The sequence below is a fragment of the Lissotriton vulgaris genome, chromosome 4_1, assembly GCF_964263255.1.
Source record: "Lissotriton vulgaris chromosome 4_1, aLisVul1.2, whole genome shotgun sequence".
NCBI lineage: Eukaryota > Metazoa > Chordata > Amphibia > Caudata > Salamandridae > Lissotriton > Lissotriton vulgaris.
Window position 1 is genome coordinate 1,766,997,971 of NC_141691.1, and position 20,233 is coordinate 1,767,018,203.

The 20,233-nt window shown below is 47.1% G+C and overlaps 1 protein-coding gene across 1 annotated transcript in view; it reads left to right on the forward strand.

Annotated features, from left to right (window-relative positions):
- The window catches only part of ATP6V1C1 (ATPase H+ transporting V1 subunit C1), a 484,611-nt gene that overhangs the window by 16,322 nt on the left and 448,056 nt on the right, over positions 1–20,233 (forward strand). The window contains exon 2 of the mRNA XM_086966092.1: positions 8,614–8,780. Coding sequence (XP_086822218.1) covers positions 8,640–8,780 — 141 coding nt within the window. The 5' untranslated portion in view covers positions 8,614–8,639. The remainder of the gene's footprint in view (positions 1–8,613; positions 8,781–20,233) is intronic.

Consider the following 20,233-nt stretch of genomic DNA (forward strand, 5'->3'; position numbering starts at 1 on the left):
GGAAGCAAGCACAGCCATGTTTCCAGTGCTTGGCTATTCTGAACAAACCATTGGTATCCGGCCTGCCACTCAAACGAAAACAACTCCCAGAATACCTTAAATAGCTAAATGAAACCTCAGAAGTAGAAACATTATGTCCTGACTACACGAGAGAGGCTGCAATTGTAACTGCGAGGGACAAATACCACTGAACTGGGAAGAAGACAGCGTAAAACTATAGTGGAGGAATAACAACCTCGTACACTACTGCATACCACTGTGCTTTGGATCCAGGAACACCACAGGCCCAGGTTTGGACGCTACTTCAGAAATGCCACAGCACAGAAAGAATAACATTACCTAATGTACTTGTGTAATGTAGTTGGTGCTCATGTAAAGCACTCCAATACCTACTTTCGTGTTTTTTAAAACTGCCCAAAAATAGAAGCGGGGTTGAAGTAATGGCAACGTGTTACAAATGCAGTTCATTAAAAAACGTTTTTTCTTGTTATTGAGGCCGCAGAAACAGCCAGCCTCGAGGAGCAGCTTCAAGCATGGGGAGTAACTGTGACAGTGAGTAAGCTGTTTTCTGGGCTAGTTCTTTAGATGCTTACCGTGCCGCGAGAGCGGGGATGGGGCTTCGTGATAGGATAATAAAGACTCTGCAATGGACAGAGGCTGGTAATCTATAAGAGTGGCATACGTGGCATTGTGTGAGCCTCGGCCATGCTGAATCACGGTAAAATATCTAATCCACGTCTCTGTACAGGGACAATCAAATAATGTACCAAAAAGAGAGGTAGTATCCAGAGACCTCACGAAAGCATCCCATATGCCCAGCTGTATTTGAATTTGAATTTAAAATTATTTATTCAGCGCACTTTTACCCAGCGGTTTCATGGCGACCTTTTCAAAATCCTTGAAGCGATGGCCTTCAGGTAAAGGATCCAAGCAAGAATCCAGCTACTGAATAGTAACCCAACGGCCCAAGTAGCTGGGAAAGTGATATTGGAGCCATAGTCAGTGAGGAGGGGAGACATATCAGGGTGTCTCCTGCCTTCGCTATTAATGTTCCTGACCATGGAGCCACAGGTCCACCACATGAAAAGTGATGGTGGTAGGAGGGGACTGGGCACAGTGATGGGACATTCACAAGTCATCTTATTGAACCAATGACATTCTGCTATACGATATGATGATGGGACTGCTGCTGTCATTGGAAGTACTGAGGGAATTTAGGGAAGGCTTGTCGATAAGGGCAACTAGAACGAAGTCCTATCTTTAGCCATTGACAAATGAAGATGAAAAGGTTATCAGCCAGGCAGACACACAAGAACGAACCCTTGAGAAACCAACTTTAAATACTTAGGGATCAGAATGCATCCACAACCTACTCACTGAATAGCTGCCAATCTGAACAAGGCTTTAGCATCCGTTAGGGTATCGGTTCACTTCTGTAAAAAAAAAAAAACTGCTTGTATCAATGCTATGGAGAGTGACACTTTCAGAAAATGCTGCTCCACCCACATATGCTGGACCGCTTTTCAAATATATACCAACCATTCTAAACAAGTCCTTCTTTCATAAACTTAACACCATACTGACCGAGTTAACATGGCGCACTGGCAGAGTGTGGGTTTGGAGAGATTTTCTTGCCTGTAGATGACTGCAGCCTAGGCATTCAGAAGTTTGCCCTGCATCCAATCATGTTGCATGCTACTGGAAGAAGCCAAAAACTATTTTACAAAATACCAGTTTCAGTTTTTGCACAGGTTTTTGCACAACTTAAATGCGTAGCTGTACAGTATTGTAACCGCAAATCACTACTGCCTGCATTAGTAATTTGTGGTGCTCATCATAACAAAAGCACATAGGAGGAGATTTACAAATCTCCTCATCGCCTGTGTGTGTGGGTCAAGTGATAGAGAGACAAAGACAACATCCAGATTCCAAGCCACTTCCATTGAGGTAGGCATTAGGTAGTAGAGATTGTATCTAATACCAAAATCAAGTTTGGAACAGTTCATGTTGTTACTTATTATGCCTTTAAAATCACTGTATCAAGTCTGACTTAACAAGATGAAGATATCCCTCGGCGGGGCCTTCCTGGGGGATCCGGCAGTTAGAGGGGCGCCGCGGTACGGGGCGTCTTGGTGGGACCTCGAGGGGGCACAGCGGAGGGTCCGGGGCGCAGGCGATCCTTTGTGGCACTTAGAGGCTCCAGATGCAAACACAGCGGTACAAAGCGGCCTGTGCGGTTCAAAGGCACAGGGCGGCTCGCGATACGGCCCAGGTACGCCCCATACTGGGGGCAAAGCGAAGGATTAAGGGCACTCATGTGGCGTGCGCGGTTCAAAGGCACAGGGCGGCTCGCGATACGGCCCAGGTACGCCCCATACTGGGGGCAGAGCGAAGGATTAAGGGCACTCATGCTTTCCAGGGGACGCTGCAGGCTGGCGCGAGGCGTACTTCCGAGGAAGCCAGGCGGTACATCTCAGAAGGTGGGTCAAAGGGCGTACTTCGCGGGACGCTGTTGGCTGGTGCTAAGGTGTACGCTTCAGGCGTACGTGGCGTACGGGGAGCACCCACAGACTGCTACGCTTCTGGCGTACCTTCGGGCTTAAAAGCGGCAATGAGGCAGGCGTAGACGGGGCAATCTGGCGGCTCTCCTCCCAGTGGGGCTCGTCCGGCTCGTACAGGCGTCTCCAGCTGAGACATACAGGCGAGGCGCCCCCGGGGACGGGAGCGGGAATAAATCCGGCAGAGTCCTCAGTCTGCGGGACGTTTGCTTAGCGCGTACCTTTCCAGGCGGGGGAAGGCGTTCACAATCCACAGGGCACAGCTCACAGGGGCTGCGGATCTCAGGGGCACAACGCACAAGGCCGGCCGGTACACTTGTACGGGCGGGCGGGCGCAGTGCAAGCTCTTAGCCAGTGGGGATGCGGCGAGCGGTGCGGTCCGGCAAGAGGGAGGTGAAGCAGGTAGAAGCGCCCCGGGACACAGTGCAGACACGGCTCGAGGTCGGGTTCAAGACGACACTGCGGAGCTTCTCAAGTAAGCTGCCGCCATCTTAGGAGAAATGATTAAAACAAACCTAAAAAAATAAACCACTGCCCACCGCCGCAATGACGTTCTACAAGGGGCGGAGAGGGAAAAAATCGCCGGAACGCCCAAGAATCGCCTCGGACAATGACGGATGCCTCTCTCTTCCAATGGCTAGCCTCCATTTATGGAGCTAGCCAATGGAATAGAGAGGCGGGAATAAGCCACATACTGTTGTAACATAAGATTTCGCCTGCGCGAACGCTGCTGCGCAGCGGACGCCAGGCGAAACCTAAAAAACAGTTGCTATCTGAATTCACCTCATTTACCTCAGTATTCATTCTCACTCGAGACAACATTGGATGAGCTTGCCTTATCACTATTACCTGCCACTCCACTTGTTGCTTCTTTATTTACGAGGTGGTCAAATTTGCTAGCAAAGGTAAAAACCCTGCCTGATAAGTAATCTCGCTCATCTCTCTTCAACTTCCTTGTTTTGCGAATCTTAATTCCATCTTGATGTTTCTCTAAGATCTCTTTTAAGATCACGTTGTTTTTTTCTGTTGCCTCTTTCAAATTCCTTGACTCTATCTCCTTTTCTGCCTCAGCCATCTCTATTTGTAATTTTGCAACCTTCCTCTCTGCATTTATTATGAGAATTTCCATAAGGTTCATAGAATTACAAATTCATTTTCTCCCGTAGGCCCCTTGGTACCCTATTGATTTTAATGTATTGTTTTAATGTTATTGCATCCCACCATTTCGATTGCTCTGTGATTTTAAGTCTTTCTAGTTTCAAAAACTTTTCTTTGAGTCCTTCACTCCTTTTTGATTTAGATGGTGCGGACTGACCAGCATTTAGATTTCCAAACAGTTCTTCAGCTTCCTTTTCTCTGTCCACTTGTAAGGACATGTTCAATTACGTGACTCTAGTTTGGGCCTAGTTATTACCTGGTGGTGCTGCACTGCCCACAAATGAATCAACAAATTAAAGATGTGGCTGGGCACCGGGGCACACTCCTATTAGGTCATTATCTATAAGTAACCAGATCAATGTGCTTCAGGAGTAGGGAGAGCCACATAATCTCCAACGATAGAAGAAGAAGAACAGACTCCTCTTCTTGCAAGCCTCAGGTTAAGATGAGCATCTTCAGACTATATAAACCAAGGGAAGGGAGACAGTAGATAAATAATTTTTACTACCAATGACACTAACCTTCACACCCCGATGGAAGAACATCACCGATCACTCTCTTATTGTGTCTGGTACTAACCCACACACTTCAATTAAGACTTGATCCACTTACATATTTCAAACTATTGTTCCAATTTGAAACTAAAGATTGGGACTCTGCAGTGCATGTACTAAATATTTACTAAATAGCAATTGCTCGCACCCATGTAACTACAACAGGAAATATGGTGGAGGTTGCTTGTGTAAACACCAAGCATCACACAACCTCATCATACGTTTTTATACATTTCAGCTTGATGAATAATCAACTGTTGAGCGCCCTGATGAAGTCCTAGTTCTAATAATAACGGACGAAACACGTGTTGGCATAATCCATGGGCAGAATCTATGGTATTGTTAAATGAGTGAAGAAACTTATGATCTCATCCATGGTGCTGTTTGAATAAAGAAGAAATTCAAGTACAGAAGAAAATAACAAGTGTGGAGAAAACAACAGACATTTAATGTCTGAATAAAAGACATTGGACACTAACAAGTGTATTATACTATATTGGCTGAAACCTGTATATCTTCAGGATTTTGTGTAAATGACTCTTTGAGGTGTAATGTGCTATTTTCTATCCAAATGTTTGTAATTATATGTATATAATTGTTTTATTTTGAATTGCCCTTAGTTGTAGGATGTCTACTCTTGTTTGATTATTTTTACATTGATATTTCTCATTGTATAAAAGAAAGAGGTTTGTCGTGGATTGTTCTGATGTGGGAGTTTCAAGTACCATATTCCACTTGAAAATCTAATGACGCAAGAGGATTTTCCTGATGTCAGTTACTGCCTGTGACCTATTGGATGAGATTTTATTAATTAAAGCTCCTCCTACCTTGTTACCTTACTGAGCATCCTATTAGCTTTTTCATAGTACTATTATTGCAATCTCTTTTGCTTTCTACCTAAATGCCTTTTTGCAATTTATTGAATTTTTTTGTATGACTTCGGTTCAGAACTTTTCTAAATAGGGGCCCTGTTTATAGTTTGGCAGCGAAGCTACTCCGTTGCAGTGGTGACCAAGGGCCCTCTCTGTCAATCTAAAGGTCCGCCCGCCTCTTTTAAAGATGGGTTTACCATCAGTATGTATGACACCTCCGACGGCCCAACGGAGGTTTGGCCATTGTGGGCACCCTATTTGCAGTGGGTGGACAAATGGCCAGTTTTCACACTCTATGGTAAGGGACAGTGAAAACTGTAAAATGAACCCCACACCTTGGGAGAAAACTCCCAGGGTTAGAGGGTCATTAGGTCTTGCCTGGCCAGTGCCTGTGCAGTATGTTGTCCTTAAAAAAATTTCAATAAAAAACGACTCTCAAAAACGGCGTAAAAGCCTTTCTGAACTTACCATTAGTTTGCCTCAAGATCACTCAACTCTTGTTGGTCCTTGCCTCTGGTTTCACTGTCAGCCCATTCCATCGAGCATGGACCAAGTACAGTTTCCTGCCCACAGTCCATATCCATCAACAGGCTGCATGCTTTCATAGTGCATTTTTTTATTTGAGATTTTGCACTCCATACAAGTGCATGTGTTTGTGGTCCCTTTCCCACCCTTCTCCTGCTGTCATTGTGTTGCTTGCTTCATCGCACCCTCCTCTGCGTCTAACCCCGTACCTCTCGCACCCTTCTCTCACCGTCTGAGTTGTTGATTGCCCCCACCCCTGTCTCTCGTCGTCTGAGTTGTTGATTGCCCCCACCCCTGTCTCTCGTATTGCATGCCAGTTCCACCCTCCTTCGTTCTTATTTCATCCCAAGATATCACCCCTGCTCCACTATGCCTTACACTGTTCCTGGTCTCTGGCCGTCTGTCTTCTTGCTGCTGCTAGAGTACTAGTTCCCTTTTGTTGTTGTAAAGGCCCATCTGTTAGACCTCTTCCCAGAGCTGGCCACCTGCTGGGGTTATGTTGAGCATAATGACCAGATGCAAATGCTGATTTGATGACTACAAGTAACAGAGTATACCGGGGGCACGTAAGCATAACTCGCTGCTTCAGAGGGAGGTGCACCTGACCGACCTTGTATCTATCTTGGCTCTGGTGTGTGACGCAAATATTGTTTGTTGGTGCAACGTTTAATCTAATGTTCAGTCGCACCGGCCTTAAAGGCAGAGCTGGATAGCTTTCCAGTTGTCCTTCCATACAGTAAACACATGATATAGGTGTGGAAGAAACATGACCACCGTGGCATCTCCCTTCGCTTCCAGCCGTGAATGAATAATGTTACTCTTGGGTGTGTTTTAAGGGGGCAGATCGGTCGTGATCATTTTAATTTCTGAAAATTAGCTATTGCATCCTCACAATCGTACCTTTTCTGCTACATTGAAGCCTGGCCCATACTTTTCACCTGGTCCCCTGGCGTCCATAACCACGTTCACCCATCTAGCTTTAGCTTTGAGCGGTACAACACCACCCCGCCCATCTCTGTTGCCCACCTTCAATTCACCCTAAGAGACAAAATATTGCTATGACGCAGCCAGCGCTGGCTGCCTCGTAACCCTCCCCCCCCTAACTTTTAACCAAGTTGCTGTACAGCGGGTTAAAAGGATATTGGCAAAGCCAACAGCGCTTGCATAGGCGCGATGTATTGGCATTTCCAATGCTAATGTATTTATTTATTTTTCAAAGAGATAATCCTGCTTTGGTATTTCATTTTATTTTTTAATTTAAAAAAATTGAAAGTTTGCCATATGGCTCCATTATGTTGATTGAGCCGTCCCTCAAACCTTCAATGCATTTACAGGAACCTCCGTGATTGCGGTTTCTGTATATGAAATAGATGTCCGCAGGACTGGCAAACCTCTCGAAATTTGGAAGGTGGGTACTCCTCCAGGGTGACGGAGTACTTTACTCCTTTGCCCTGACTGAGTAAATATCTGTCCACCAAACTCTAAATTAGGGACTACGTTTTGATAACGAAAGGAACTGCATGTCTTTGATTACTAAAATTAATTTAGTGACATTTCAGTCAGTTTTTTCGCAGCCAGCAGAAGAGCATGGTGAATTAAATACGTGTTTCTGCCATCCTGGTGTGTCTTGCAGGCCACAGGTTCAAACCCCAGCAAGTCCATAAGGTGCGCACGCTGTACAGTGGTGCAAAATTATTGAAAATGCGATACCATGAGATACATGCAAGTACAAATGTTACATTTAATCTTGTTCCGTACTTGGTGGTCTTTTTGTAGTGTTTCGTCTGCTTCTTTTTCTCATAATATGGGGTCATATAATTGATTTTACAGCACCCTTTCCTAAATATGATGGCTAAACAATAACTTTTAATGATAGTTTTAAAGTCCATGAAATTATCCAATCTGCAGGAACTGGTACAGGTCCATAGGGCATAGTTTCTCAGCTGCAGTAAATCATAACTATCCCTGGGAGTAGGTTTCAAGTGTTGTTCACTTGGCTCTAGGGCCCACGCTGCATTCGCAGTATGGCAGGTCTTGCATCCCATGTTTTCTTTAATTGCACATTCTCAAACTACAAGCAGAACTTTGGAACTTTTCTTAACGCAAAATTGGCTTAAGGGCGACAGATCAGCACTGTCTTTCTAAACCTCCAAGCAAATCCATTATTTCAAGAATAAATAAACGGAGGTATCCTTTTAGAAAGTTGCAAGGTAGTAGTAGTTCTGTGGTTTGTGTACACTTGTCCTGGGCAGGTCACCGAGCTAATGTTTGCAGGTGGAAGGTGAGCAGTTTTCCTGCCACCTTGCTAGATACAAATGGGAATGATGCTTCGTGAATCTTGTGTCCATTCACACCCTGAGGGGTATTGGTTTCCTGTCTGCTGCAGCTGCTTCAGCAAGGAGAGTTTACTGCTTAGATCGCCTGTGCTGAGCGAACAGTGTTGATTCATCTTTTGGTTGTCACTGGGTTACACATCTATCTCCATCTCAGAAGGCGACCTTCCCGCTAAACTTGTTTTTTGAATTATTGTTCTCTTTTTTGAGTAGTATCGTGGCTGTCTTCCTATTTCTTCCAGCAAACCCCTGCTGCTCTTCTACTTCCGCCTGTGTCAAGTGACGGGAAATGGTATTGCATAATTGTGTTTCTTCAGTAATTAGTCTGGTTTATGCAGTTTCTTGAATTTCTACACTCAAAGCTATCGGTTAAGAGAATTACAGATGCAGACTGTTGGAACCTGGGGTCATAGGAGTTTTATTTTAGTCACCCCTAGTGGAGTCTTTCTCTTGCAGTAAGACACTAGTGCTCGCTACCTACAGACCTGTTGATGCTCTACCAATGTAAATGCATAGTCATTGGTGTGCTTGTAGTACCCGTTTGTTAGCAATACTTAGACCGCTATCCCCATGAAGCTCATCCTAATGCTGTGTTGCTTTTTTTTGTTTGCAGAATTTGTTTAATCGTAGGAGTACACAATGGCAAACACAACAGAATTTTGGCTGATTTCTGCTCCTGGAGAGAAAACGTGTCAACAAACGTGGGAGAAATTACATGCTGCAACCACAAAAAGCAACAATCTCTCTAATAATGCAAAGTTTAACATTCCTGATTTAAAGGTAAGTGATTCTGCCTTGGCGCCCCAATGCCTAGGTTACATGGTCGGATGAAAAGCTTCTTGTTATTCTCGCAGCTCTAACTCAGTGGCCCATTCTAAACTGTTTCAGGTCGCATAGATGCATTTTTAGTATGATTTATTTAAATGGTATTTTTCTGATGCATTGCTACCCGTTTATTGTGATTAGCATGTATTGCATTATGGCATTTGTATAGTTGAGCATACCTGTGAGGGATAGCAGAGTCTTCATTTTGCTACTCAGCACCCTTTTAATAATACTGCATAATTCCCACCAGTGTGAGTTTGTTTTTGAAGGAATGGGCGTTCAAGACTAGAGTGGAGCCAACCTGGGTGGTAGAGCTCTTGCGTGGAGGTAGATAAGGTGCTTCTACTAAAGGAAGAGCGCTCCAAAGCTGTGTATAGAATAATGCTGCAAGCATATTTTACATTGCTTTGAGTGTGGTTTTGGCCACGGTCATCCGGAGGAGAGACTAGGTGGCTGTTGAAGTTGGAGCTCCAATATTATAGTTAAGGAGTTGTCTGTCCGCTACATTCTAGATTTCGGTATATTCAGAATCGCATAGATCGAAGATCCAAGGTATATAAAATCTAGATGGCAAAGTACCAAGTTTTTTAATGGATTTTGCCAGTCAAGAGAGAAATAAAAAAGTTGTGATTCAAGAAGGTTATTTCATCATATAAAAATTATATACTTGCAGTATGATCACTTTAAGCTTAAGGTAGAATCCATAATCACCCCTAGATTTACTTGGAGTGATAAGGGTTTGGCAGTGAAACTAGCTCTTTTGGTTTGTTGATGGACAGATGATGGGTATTTCATTTACTATAGGTAGTGTCTCAGTTTTTGACAGGCTTAGCTTCAAGTGGTTTATCAGTATCCATGGGCAACATCAAGGAGGCATTGGATGATAACACAACAAACAAGTACCAGCCACCAGGTGTGGATCTTGTGCGGCCCAGACCTACCCACTGAGACCACTTGCATCTAAATCCCAAGCTATCCACCTCACTAAAGTGGGAGCAGGCTGTGAAAGACACGGAGACCCGGGAGATATCACTATTCACATCTTAACATTACTGAACATGAGCAGTGTAGACAAACCTTGAGGGGTAGCCTCTGGTCCTAGGCAAAGACTCGAAAGTGGGAGCTGCAGCACCGAAGGCTTTCAGCACAGTGCACCATTTGCATCAACAATAAGTTAAACTTTACCCAGAAAACATAGTGTAGGAGGCTGGCTTTTTATGTAGTGTACCAATGTAGGGGTACATCATGCAAATATTCCAGACAACCCTTATTGGCTTACTGGGACGTACTTTAACCGCATCGCTGCGGCGGCTTTTCCCGCTGTGCGTGGCATTTTTAAAAATCCCGCGTAACGTGACAAAGCCAGCTCGTCATCCGCGCAGCGCAGGTAACGCCCATGACTAGCTGGCTTTGTCATTAGCGTCGAAGGGGTTAATAATAGTACTCTATTTGTGGTAGTGTGGTTGAGCAGTTTAGGCTTATCAGAGGGGATTGTTGCGCATTTGTTGCATACACACAGTTAATAAAGGAGACACACTCAAAAAGGGTGCTGAGACCATCTAGAAAAATACAGATTTTAATATATTTTAAGACACCAAGATCATCCAAAGCAAATGAGTACTTTTGGAAATAGGATTTTTACAGTAAAATGCTCAAATAATGGTTTTTGAGGCATGAGCCTCGAACACCGTAATGCTATCTTATGGGAGAAACATACACTGCATACGTATACTTTGCAAAAGTTTCTTGAGGGTGCCTTTTGGGACTTAAGGTGCTTAGGGGCCATGGTCCAAGAAACCAACAGCTTTTTGGTTTTACTTGCCCTGGTGAGTCCGGGTGCAAAGGGACTACTTGCATAGGTAACCTTAAGTGCTAGGTGGTAAAGTCTAAGGAAGGGTACCTTTTAAAAGAGAGGCCGCAATTGGGGATTTGGGGACAAGTTTGGCACAGCCCAAAAGGGGGCTTGGTTCTTGTGTCTCTGGGGCAAGCGGGCACCGTCGGTTCACTTGAACTCGGGCTGTGGGGCTCAGGTGCAGAGGGTCGCTTGCTTTGGAGGCTCTCACAATACTTGAGTGACCTGTAGGGGTGAAGAATACGGAACAGAAGGGCAACTCTTGGCGTAGGCCTCATTGTTCCTGAAGTCCTTTGTCGGCCATTCGTCTTTGGCGTAGGTGGTGTTCGGGCTGGACACTCAACAAGCTTGGTTGTGGCAAATGCTCTAGCCCACCTTTTTGGTCTTTCTGCATACCCTTGTTTTGACCCAGTGGTCAGCCTTCCTCCCTTACTCCTGAGGAGAGACTAAGTCCACTAAATACTGATGCAGTTTTTCAGAAGTACAACATATGCTCTTTCATTTTTAATGATGGATCCCTTTATAGTGTTGCACATTACTGCCTTTCAACCAACCACCTAGTGTTTTGACTGAAGTCCACAAAATCTACCCAGGGCTGACTCGAGGTTTTGTGAGTCTCCCTGAACTTAATCCTGTGACAACTCCCACAGTAGAGTACCCCACTGTGTCTGGTTTAGCTTTCTCATTTTATAAGCCCTCTCAAAGGCTGTAAACCTCTTTGTGATATCATCACCCTCCATTGTAAACCTCTTTGTGATATCATCACCCTCCACATATTTGCGGACCATCCCTTTGGGGATTTTGGGATCAAAAGTTTCCCATCTCTCCCGATTTATTGTTGCTGCCACCATTCATGGGTTTTAGACCCATCTCCGCCCTCTCTCTTACTATAGCCAGGCTTTTTGCTTCAAGGGATGCTTTTCTGGCTAGTCTCTCAAGGAATGCTTCCTCCTCTTCTAGTTCTTCTCCCCGTCTGAGTTTCCTGACCTACCCCAGTAGGGGAAGAACCTTGAGGTACAGTTTTAGGGTAGATGTGAGGGGTACCTCATCACCTTCTAGTTAGGTTAGGGCAGGGGTCCCCAACCTTTTCATTGAATTGTTAAGTGTACAACACCCACCCCAGTTTTAAAATGTTCATGTATCAAAAATGGCTGTGTAATGTAGAGTGCCCTACGCTGGTAGGATTCCTAAGTTGTTTGAGGTCCTGCCTGGAGAGCTACAGGAACAGCTTTGAATTCTAGCAAGGAACTTCTTTGCCGGCCATCCTTACAAGCTCCATATCATGTGTTCTGCCCTGGAACTATTACAACTGTCATTCCAGCACCACATGTAGTTTGTTGAGTGGACCAAATGCACTTGATACCGTTCACGTGGGCACAGGCTACAGGCGATCTAAAAAACAGAGGTCACGCCGAAATATTGTCACAGTGAAATGAAACCATACTTCTGGTGCTCTGCTTTTGAAAAACTTGTTAGGTGTGATCTTGGTGAGACTGGGGTGTTTAAAGCGGCTCCCAACGGGAGGATATATGAAGCTTGGCAGTCCGAGGTCAGCAGTCTAACCCTTGGAGGGCTAGAGAGAAATCTTAGCGCAGACCTGTCTTGAACTAGCTCCAAGCAAACAGCAGACAAGGTGCATGTTGTAAACGCCACTATCCGAGTATTGCACACAATGCCATAGTGTTGTAACTCAGCCACTCCAGTTGTGTACATTGTAACACAGTGCCAGATTGTGTGCGCTTTATGCCACAATGTTATAATTGTGACATCTGAATTGCAGAGCTCTTTAAAAAGCTGTCCACCTCCCGGGCCAGTGCACCTTGTAGCACAGAGTTGCCACCTCTCCACCTGGACTTCAGCCCACATCGTACTGTAGTTCATTTTCTACAGCCCCCTAAAAAGATCCTTGTATGGGTTTTTAGTAACATACTGCTAGAATGCCTGGTTTGCTTTTAGGAGACGTCTGAGGGTCATTCAAGAGAAAAACTCCTAAATTAAATAACAACAAAAAAATATATCTATATCCTCCATCGGGCATCCCAGCAGATATCCTGCACTTCGTTACCTAGGGACGGAATGACATATACTTTGATTACCAGTGAAATCCCTTTGTATGCAAGATTCGCAATGCTTGCGTTGCCTTCCCCATTTTTATTGTAAAGCTATAAAATAATGCTTTGAAAAACCGGAGCCAAAAACTTAATTTTATGTTTCTTTGGGCTGTAAAGAAACGTAAAATGAAGTTGTGAGAGGTTTTTTATTTATTTAAAACAAAAAATTCCAGTGAAATGCTGTTTTCATTTAATAAAATGTTTCACTTTTTTTCTTTTAAATTAATAATGTACCTCTTCATTGTATTTATATATATTATTTCTGCCCATTTTCCCTTTGTCTCCCTTTGCTCCTTCACTCGTTTTCACTCGTTTTTCTACCCTTTCTATCTTTCACCTTTCTGCTCTTTTCTGCATCTCTGCTCTTTTGTGCCTTATTTCTGCTTATTTTCCCTTTTTTCTTTCTCTTCTTTCCTCTCTTTACCTTTCCACGCCGCTGCTGCCCCCGCGCCGCCCCCCCCCCAGCGCGACCAGCCCAATCCAGCTGCCCTCCCCGCTCCTGCCTCCCAGCTGTCCAGCCCTCCCCGATCCCTACATAATGGCGGCCACTGCGCGGCTGCGGGCGCGCCGCTGGTGCACCGAAGGCGCGTCAAAGGCAAGCACGTCTGCGCCCGTCTGCGCCCGTCTGCGACCCGTCCGCAACCAGCACCAGGAACCCTGATCCTCTGCCCCGCCAACGCTACGACCCAGCAGCACTCCACGCACTCAACCCAGTCTGCAACAACAACTACAAGCTAGCATCACCAGCATGGACCCTTCAGCTGTCACCGTTGCTGGTACACCTGCAGCACCGCCAAGAACACAACCGAACCGAAGACCCTGCAATGCATCCTCCTCAACGTCTGATCCCTCCACAAACACGCCACAGAAATCTGGGACCTCCTCGACAGCACCACCCCAGATGTAGCATTCTTCACCGAAACCTGGACCAACACCACCTCGGGACCGGACATCGCCATTGCCATCCCCCAAGGATACAAGATCTCCAGGAAGGACCGCCCCACCCACCCAGGAGGAGGAATCGCCATCGTCCACAAATCCAGCCTCCGCCTGAGCACACTCCCTGATGAGTCCACAAAACTGATGGAGGAACCCTCCGAGGAACCCTCATCTACCGACCCCCTGGACCCCGCGGACCCTTCGCCAACTCCATCCCGGACATTATCTCCCCGCAGGCCATCGCATCCACCAACTACACCCTGCTGGGAGACCTCAACTTCCACCTCGACAATCAACTGGACCCCAACACCACATGCCTCCTGGACAACCTCCACAACATTGGACTCCGCCAGATCGTGACCGAGCCCACGCACTCAGCAGGACACACCCTCGACCCCCTCTTCACTACAGGAAACTCCATCACCTTCAGCCACACCACCGAACTCCCATGGATCGACCATCGTTGCGTCCACTTCACCTTCAGAACACCCACCATCCACAGACACCAGCACCTGCTTCCACAAAGAAACTGGACCAAAATCACCGATGACCAGCTCCCCTCCTCACTCAACAACTCCACCCCAACCATCGCGGAAAACGACGACCCCAACACCGCAGCCCGAACCCTGCATAGATGGATCTCAGACAGCACCAACACCATAGCCCCCCTCAAGAAAAACAACAATACCCGTGCCAAGAAAGCCAGATGGTTTACCACGAACTTAGAGAGTCCAGGCGCACATGCCGCCGCCTCGAAGACCTGGAGAAACACCAAATCCACAGAAGCCCACAACAATTTCAGAGCCGCCACCAACGCCCACCATCAACTCATCAGAGAAACGAGGAAAAAAGCGATTGAAGACAGAATCTCCACCCACGCACACAACCGCAAGGAACTCTTCAGCCTCATCGAGTAGTTCGCCCAACCCACCAGCGAGTCTACCGACATCCCTCCCTCACAAGGCCTCTGCGACAAACTGGGCATCTTTTTCCACCACAAAATAAAGAGCATCTACGACAACTTCGACGAAGACAACCAACACACTGAACCCTCACCAACCACCCCCGACACCCGGAAACCAGCGATTGATGACTGGACAGCCCTCACCACCGAAGACACACTGAAGACAATGAAGTCAATCCACTCAGGGGCCCCAACGGACCCCTGCCCCCACCACATCTTCAACAGAGCCGCCAACACCATCGCACCCATGCTCTGCCACACCATCAACCGCTCCCTGGCGACCGCCTCGTTCCCCGACGACTGGAAACACGCCAAGGTCAACCCCCTCCTGAAGAAACCCTCACCGGACCTCACCGACCTCAAAAACTACAGACCCATCTCCCTGCTCCCGTTCCCAGCGAAAGTCATTGAGAAAGCCATCAACAGCCAACTCGCCACATTCATTGAAGAACACAACATCCTCGACTCCTCCCAATCCGGCTTCAGAAAAAACCACAGTACGGAAACCGCCCTCCTCGCCGCAACAGACGACATCCGCACCTTACTGGACAAAGGAGAAACAGTAGCCCTCATCCTCCTCGACCGATCAGCGGCGTTCGACACAGTCTCCCACCGCACCCTAATACGCAGACTCTACGATGCAGGAATCCAGGACAAGGCCCTTGACTGGATCTGCTCCTTCGTCTCCTGCAGGACGCAGCGGGTCAGACTCCCCCCTTTCCTCCCGGACCCCACACCTACCACCTGCGGAGTCCCCCAGGGCTCCTCCCTCAGCCCGACGCTCTTCAACGTCTACATGGCTCCACTTGCCCCCATCGTCAGAACCTATGGACTCAACATTGTGTCATACACAGACGACACCCAGTTCATCCTCTCCCTATCCAACGAGCCCAACACCGCCAGACGCAACTTTCGAGAAGGCATGGAAGCCGTCGCCAAATGGATGAAAAACAGCTGCCTACAACTAAACACCAACAAAACAGAAGTACTCATCATGGGCCCAAACCCCGTCGCCTGGAGCAACACCTGGTGGCCCACCGCCCTCGGAAACCCGCCAACCCCCACAGTCCACGCACGCAACCTGGGAATCATCCTGGACTCCGAGCTCAAAATGGACCGCCAGATCAACTCTGTCTCATCTTCCTGCTTCCACACCCTCCGCCTCCTTCGTAAGACCTTCAAATGGATCCCCCTCGAACACCGAAAGACAGTCACTCACGCCCTGGTCACCAGCAGACTCGACTACGGCAACGCACTCTACGCCGGAATAAACAAAAACCTCATCCGCAAGCTACAGAACATCCAGAACGCCGCCGCAAGACTGGTCCTCAACCTGCCAAAACACTGCCACATCTCCCAGCACCTGTGCACACTCCACTGGCTCACCGTCGAGGCGAGAATCACCTTTAAGATGCTCACCCACGCACACAAGGCCCTCCACGGCACCGGACCAGCATACCTGAACAGCTGACTCAAATTCCACGCACCCCAAAGGACCCTACGATCAGCCCAGCTTTCCTACGCCGTGGTCCCTCGCACCAGAAAGACCAGATCGGGAGGCCGCTCCTTCTCCTTCCTCGCGGCCAAAGCATGGAACGCCCTTCCGCTCCACCTCAGACAGACAACATCGCTCCCCATCTTCGCAAGAAACCTCAAAACCTGGCTCTTCCACAGACCCCCTCCTTGATGGAATGGAACCTGCACCCCCCCTCACCCCCAGCGCCTTGAGACCCTCACGGGTGAGTAGTCACGCTTTAACAAACTCCTGATTGATTGATTGATTGATTGTACATTTGTCACCTATTTCAACCTTAAGATAGTGTTTCACATGTGTATATATATTTTTGAAAATAAAGTACCTCTTGCATGTTGACCACAAACCGGCGTCGGGGCCCTTATGCTGCCAGTCCTAAGCCTTAAACCGGTTGTGCTCTTCGAACCAAGGTGCCCAAGCACTGCACCATTTGCGCTGCGGTGTATGCAACTACAACAAACCCAACGAATTCCTGGGCCTTACAAGGTTCCGGTGGCAAGGCTGCTCCTCTGGCCACAGAGATTGTGCATTTTGGAAGTGTAGTGTGGGGCAACAGAAGGCAGGCCGATCGGCTCCAAGTGGCCAGCCTAATACTCCTCTTGCCGGGCTTTTGGCACTGACGTCACCCTGCTGCCCACTCCAGCGAAGTTTAATTCAGCCAATTGTGAGCAGCCTATTTGGGTGAGGGCGGGCAAGCACTGCAGGAGGTCTAAAACAACCAAAACAATAACAGGCCACATTTACTTTAAATGTAGGGCATCAAACTGCACTAAAATGGATGTTTGAGCCATGAGCCACTCACATCGTTTCGGCGAGCTACCGGTAGCTCGTGATTGACCGGTTGGAGACCCCTGGGTTAGGGGGACTGTCCCCGGGGGTACTGGTTCCAGACTCTGTCCACCTCCTCATCTATAGGGGTGTCAAGATCTTTTGTTAAATGGGTGGCATCAAACTCTGCAAGGAGGTCCTGCAGCTTTGTTTTTGTAGGGTTTGAGCCAGTGTTGATTTTGCTGGCTGCACAAAGGTTCCTTAACTGCTTCATACTGTGATGCAGATAAGGGGTTAGGTTGAATTCCTGGACTATCTAATTTGTGTCAGACATTTTTAGTACAGTTAGGACCTTTTTGGAAATTCGACAACAAAATTTAAACAGACTATTAAGGCGTAATTGACTAGTAAGATTTTAAAATTTCTAATGCAATGGACTTGGGGACTTAACAGAAGGTTCAAATTAGAAAATTTGGATAAAATCGAAAAATTAATTTTTGACTGAAGTCAAATGTGGATTTCTTAGAGGAATCACCTATTGACAGAGTGGTATCAGCAAATGCAAAGTCTTTTATCCCACAGCTGAACAGTCCATGTAGGAAGCTGGCTTTTTATGTATTGTACCAATGTAGAGCTACACCATGCAAAAAGTCCAGATGACCCCTATTGATTTACAGGGGCTACTTAAAAATCCTAACTACTCTATTTGTGGTAGTGTGGTCGAGCAGCTTAGGCTTCACAGAGGGGAGGTTTGAGCATTTGTTGTACACACAGAGTCAATGAATGAGACACACACTCAAAAAGAAATCGGAGTTAAAAGAAAAAAAATACAGATTTTTATATATTTTTTCACATCAAGTAAGCACTTTTGGAGATAGGATTTTTACAATAAAATGCTCAAATAGCGGATTTTGAAGCATGAGCCTTGAACGTGGTAATGTTATTCTATGTGAGAAACATACAGTGCATACATATACTTGCAAACGTTTCTTGAAGATACCTTTTGGGATTTAAGGTTCTTAGAGGCTAATGTCCAAGAAACCACCAGCTGTTTGGTTTTACCTGTATTGGTGAGTCCGAGTGCAGAGGGACTGGTCACGTTGGCAGCCTCGAGCACTTTGTGTTAGTCTATGGAACAGTATCTGTAAACGAAAATGTCTGCAAGTGGGGACTTGGGGACAAATCCAGCAGAGCCCAAAGGGGGTTTGGCTCTTGAGGGTCTCTGGGGCAAGGGGGACCTGTTGTTTATGTGAACTCGGGCTGTGAGGCTCGGATTCAGAGGTGTTTTGTCCGGTGGGTTGCTTGCATTGGGGGCTCTCACTTTACTTGGGTGCCCTGGAGAGGCGAAGACAGAACAGCAGGGCCACTCTTGGTGTAGGCCTTGTTGATCCTGAAGTCTCTCGTCGTCAGGTCGTCTTTGGGGTTGGTGGTGTCTGAGCTGGACACTCAACACGCCTTGGTTGTCGTAAAGGCTCTGGTACTCTGGATATTGGTACTGTGAGGCTCCTGGAAGGTCTAGCGTCTCAAAACTCACTGGAGAGACGGAGCTGACCTCCGAGAACTACTATTACCTCCTCCTGGTGAGACGTTCCCTAGGTGCACCCGGCAATCCCCAAGACAGAGCACCAGACAAGTGCGGTCGTGCCTGCAGCTGCAGGAGAGTGGCTCCTCCACCCCAAGGGAGATGCTGCTTGGTTGTTGAAGCGCTGGGCTGACCTTCAAGACTTTAGGAGGGTGAGCACCTTTTGGGTGAGTCGGGTCTTTGCAGTTGTTGGTACAGCAGCTGCAGCCAGGAAAGATTTGGTGCGAATTCTGGAGCTGGGACACAAATCTTGCAGCTTCCGCTCTTCTTTTAAAAAAAAAAAAAAACTTTATTGTGCATTAAAATACGAATACAACCATGGGCCTACAACCACAGAGGCCGGCCGCTAAAACAAGTAAAGGCGATCATTATTCAGCACAGATCTGCGGTCGGTCTCCTAGAGGTCCGGCAATAATACAGGATACGATGAACGGCAACACAGGATGAAATCAGGATACAATGATACTTTGTTTTTTATAAAAGTAACAAAGAAAAGAAACAAACAAATCTCAAGGCATAAAGCATTATATACAAAGTCGTGCTCATACGGGGGGGGACCCTCAAATACAAGATGTACAAACTAGCAAGCGATAGAGATGGTCAGGGGTGAGGTCAGTGGGGAAGTCAAAAATCAGGAAAGCAAGTAGACTACTCTAGGAATGCCGGATCAGGGGGATAGGGAGATGTCTGGATTATCCTCAAACGGGGGTGTACATATGTTTGCCCCTAGCCAAATACACAGTCTTCTCTCTGAACATGCACCAGTCCATATACTCCTTCCATACTGACACGGTGGGGGGACGGCGGGAACCCCACAGCTGCGCAATGTCTCTTCGCGATCATGTTCCTGAGGGCCCCCCACCGGGCCTGGGCGACATAATCATTCGGCTCCCACACATTCAACAGACATCTCCGGGCCTCAGGCAGTAGAGCAACTCCGGTGGCACACTCCATTACAGCATGCACCAGAGTCCAGTACGCAGCCACCTCCCGGCATTCCCAGATGATATGGAGGAAAGTAGCACTCGAACCACATCCACGCTTACATAGCCCATCCGCAGAGAAACCCATGGAGACCAAACGAGGACCGGTAACATACACACGATGAAGAATTTTGAGTTGGACGAGACGGAGACGGGCAGGGATGGCTACTTCCTTCGGGGAAGACAGTGCGGACTGCCAGTCTTCATCATCCAGTTCCAAACCGTCCCCAATCCAGGCCTCCCTGAGACGCACGAGGAGATCTGCCCGATTGTTGATTAGATTCTTGTATATTAGTGAGATCGTACTATCAGGCAGATGACCGTCAAGCACTCTTATCTTCCAGTGGGAAGGACTCAGGAACATTGGCATCGGCAGCGAAGACCGATGTCAAGGCATGGCGGACCTGTGCATATCGAAAGAACTCTCTTTCACTCAGCTCATATTCATTCTGCAGTGTCTCAAAAGTCTTAACCGCACCCTTCACCCAAAGGTCACCCACTCTACCTATACCAATCATATCCCATTTCTCAAAACCTTTCGTTGTCCAGAGGCATCCCAATCTCTCCGATGCATACAAAGGAGTCGCACGTGTCAATCGTTCCTTCAAGCCCAGGGCGGCATTTGCATTATTCCAGACGCGCACAGCTATCTTTGAGGGCCCTGTCAAATTTCTC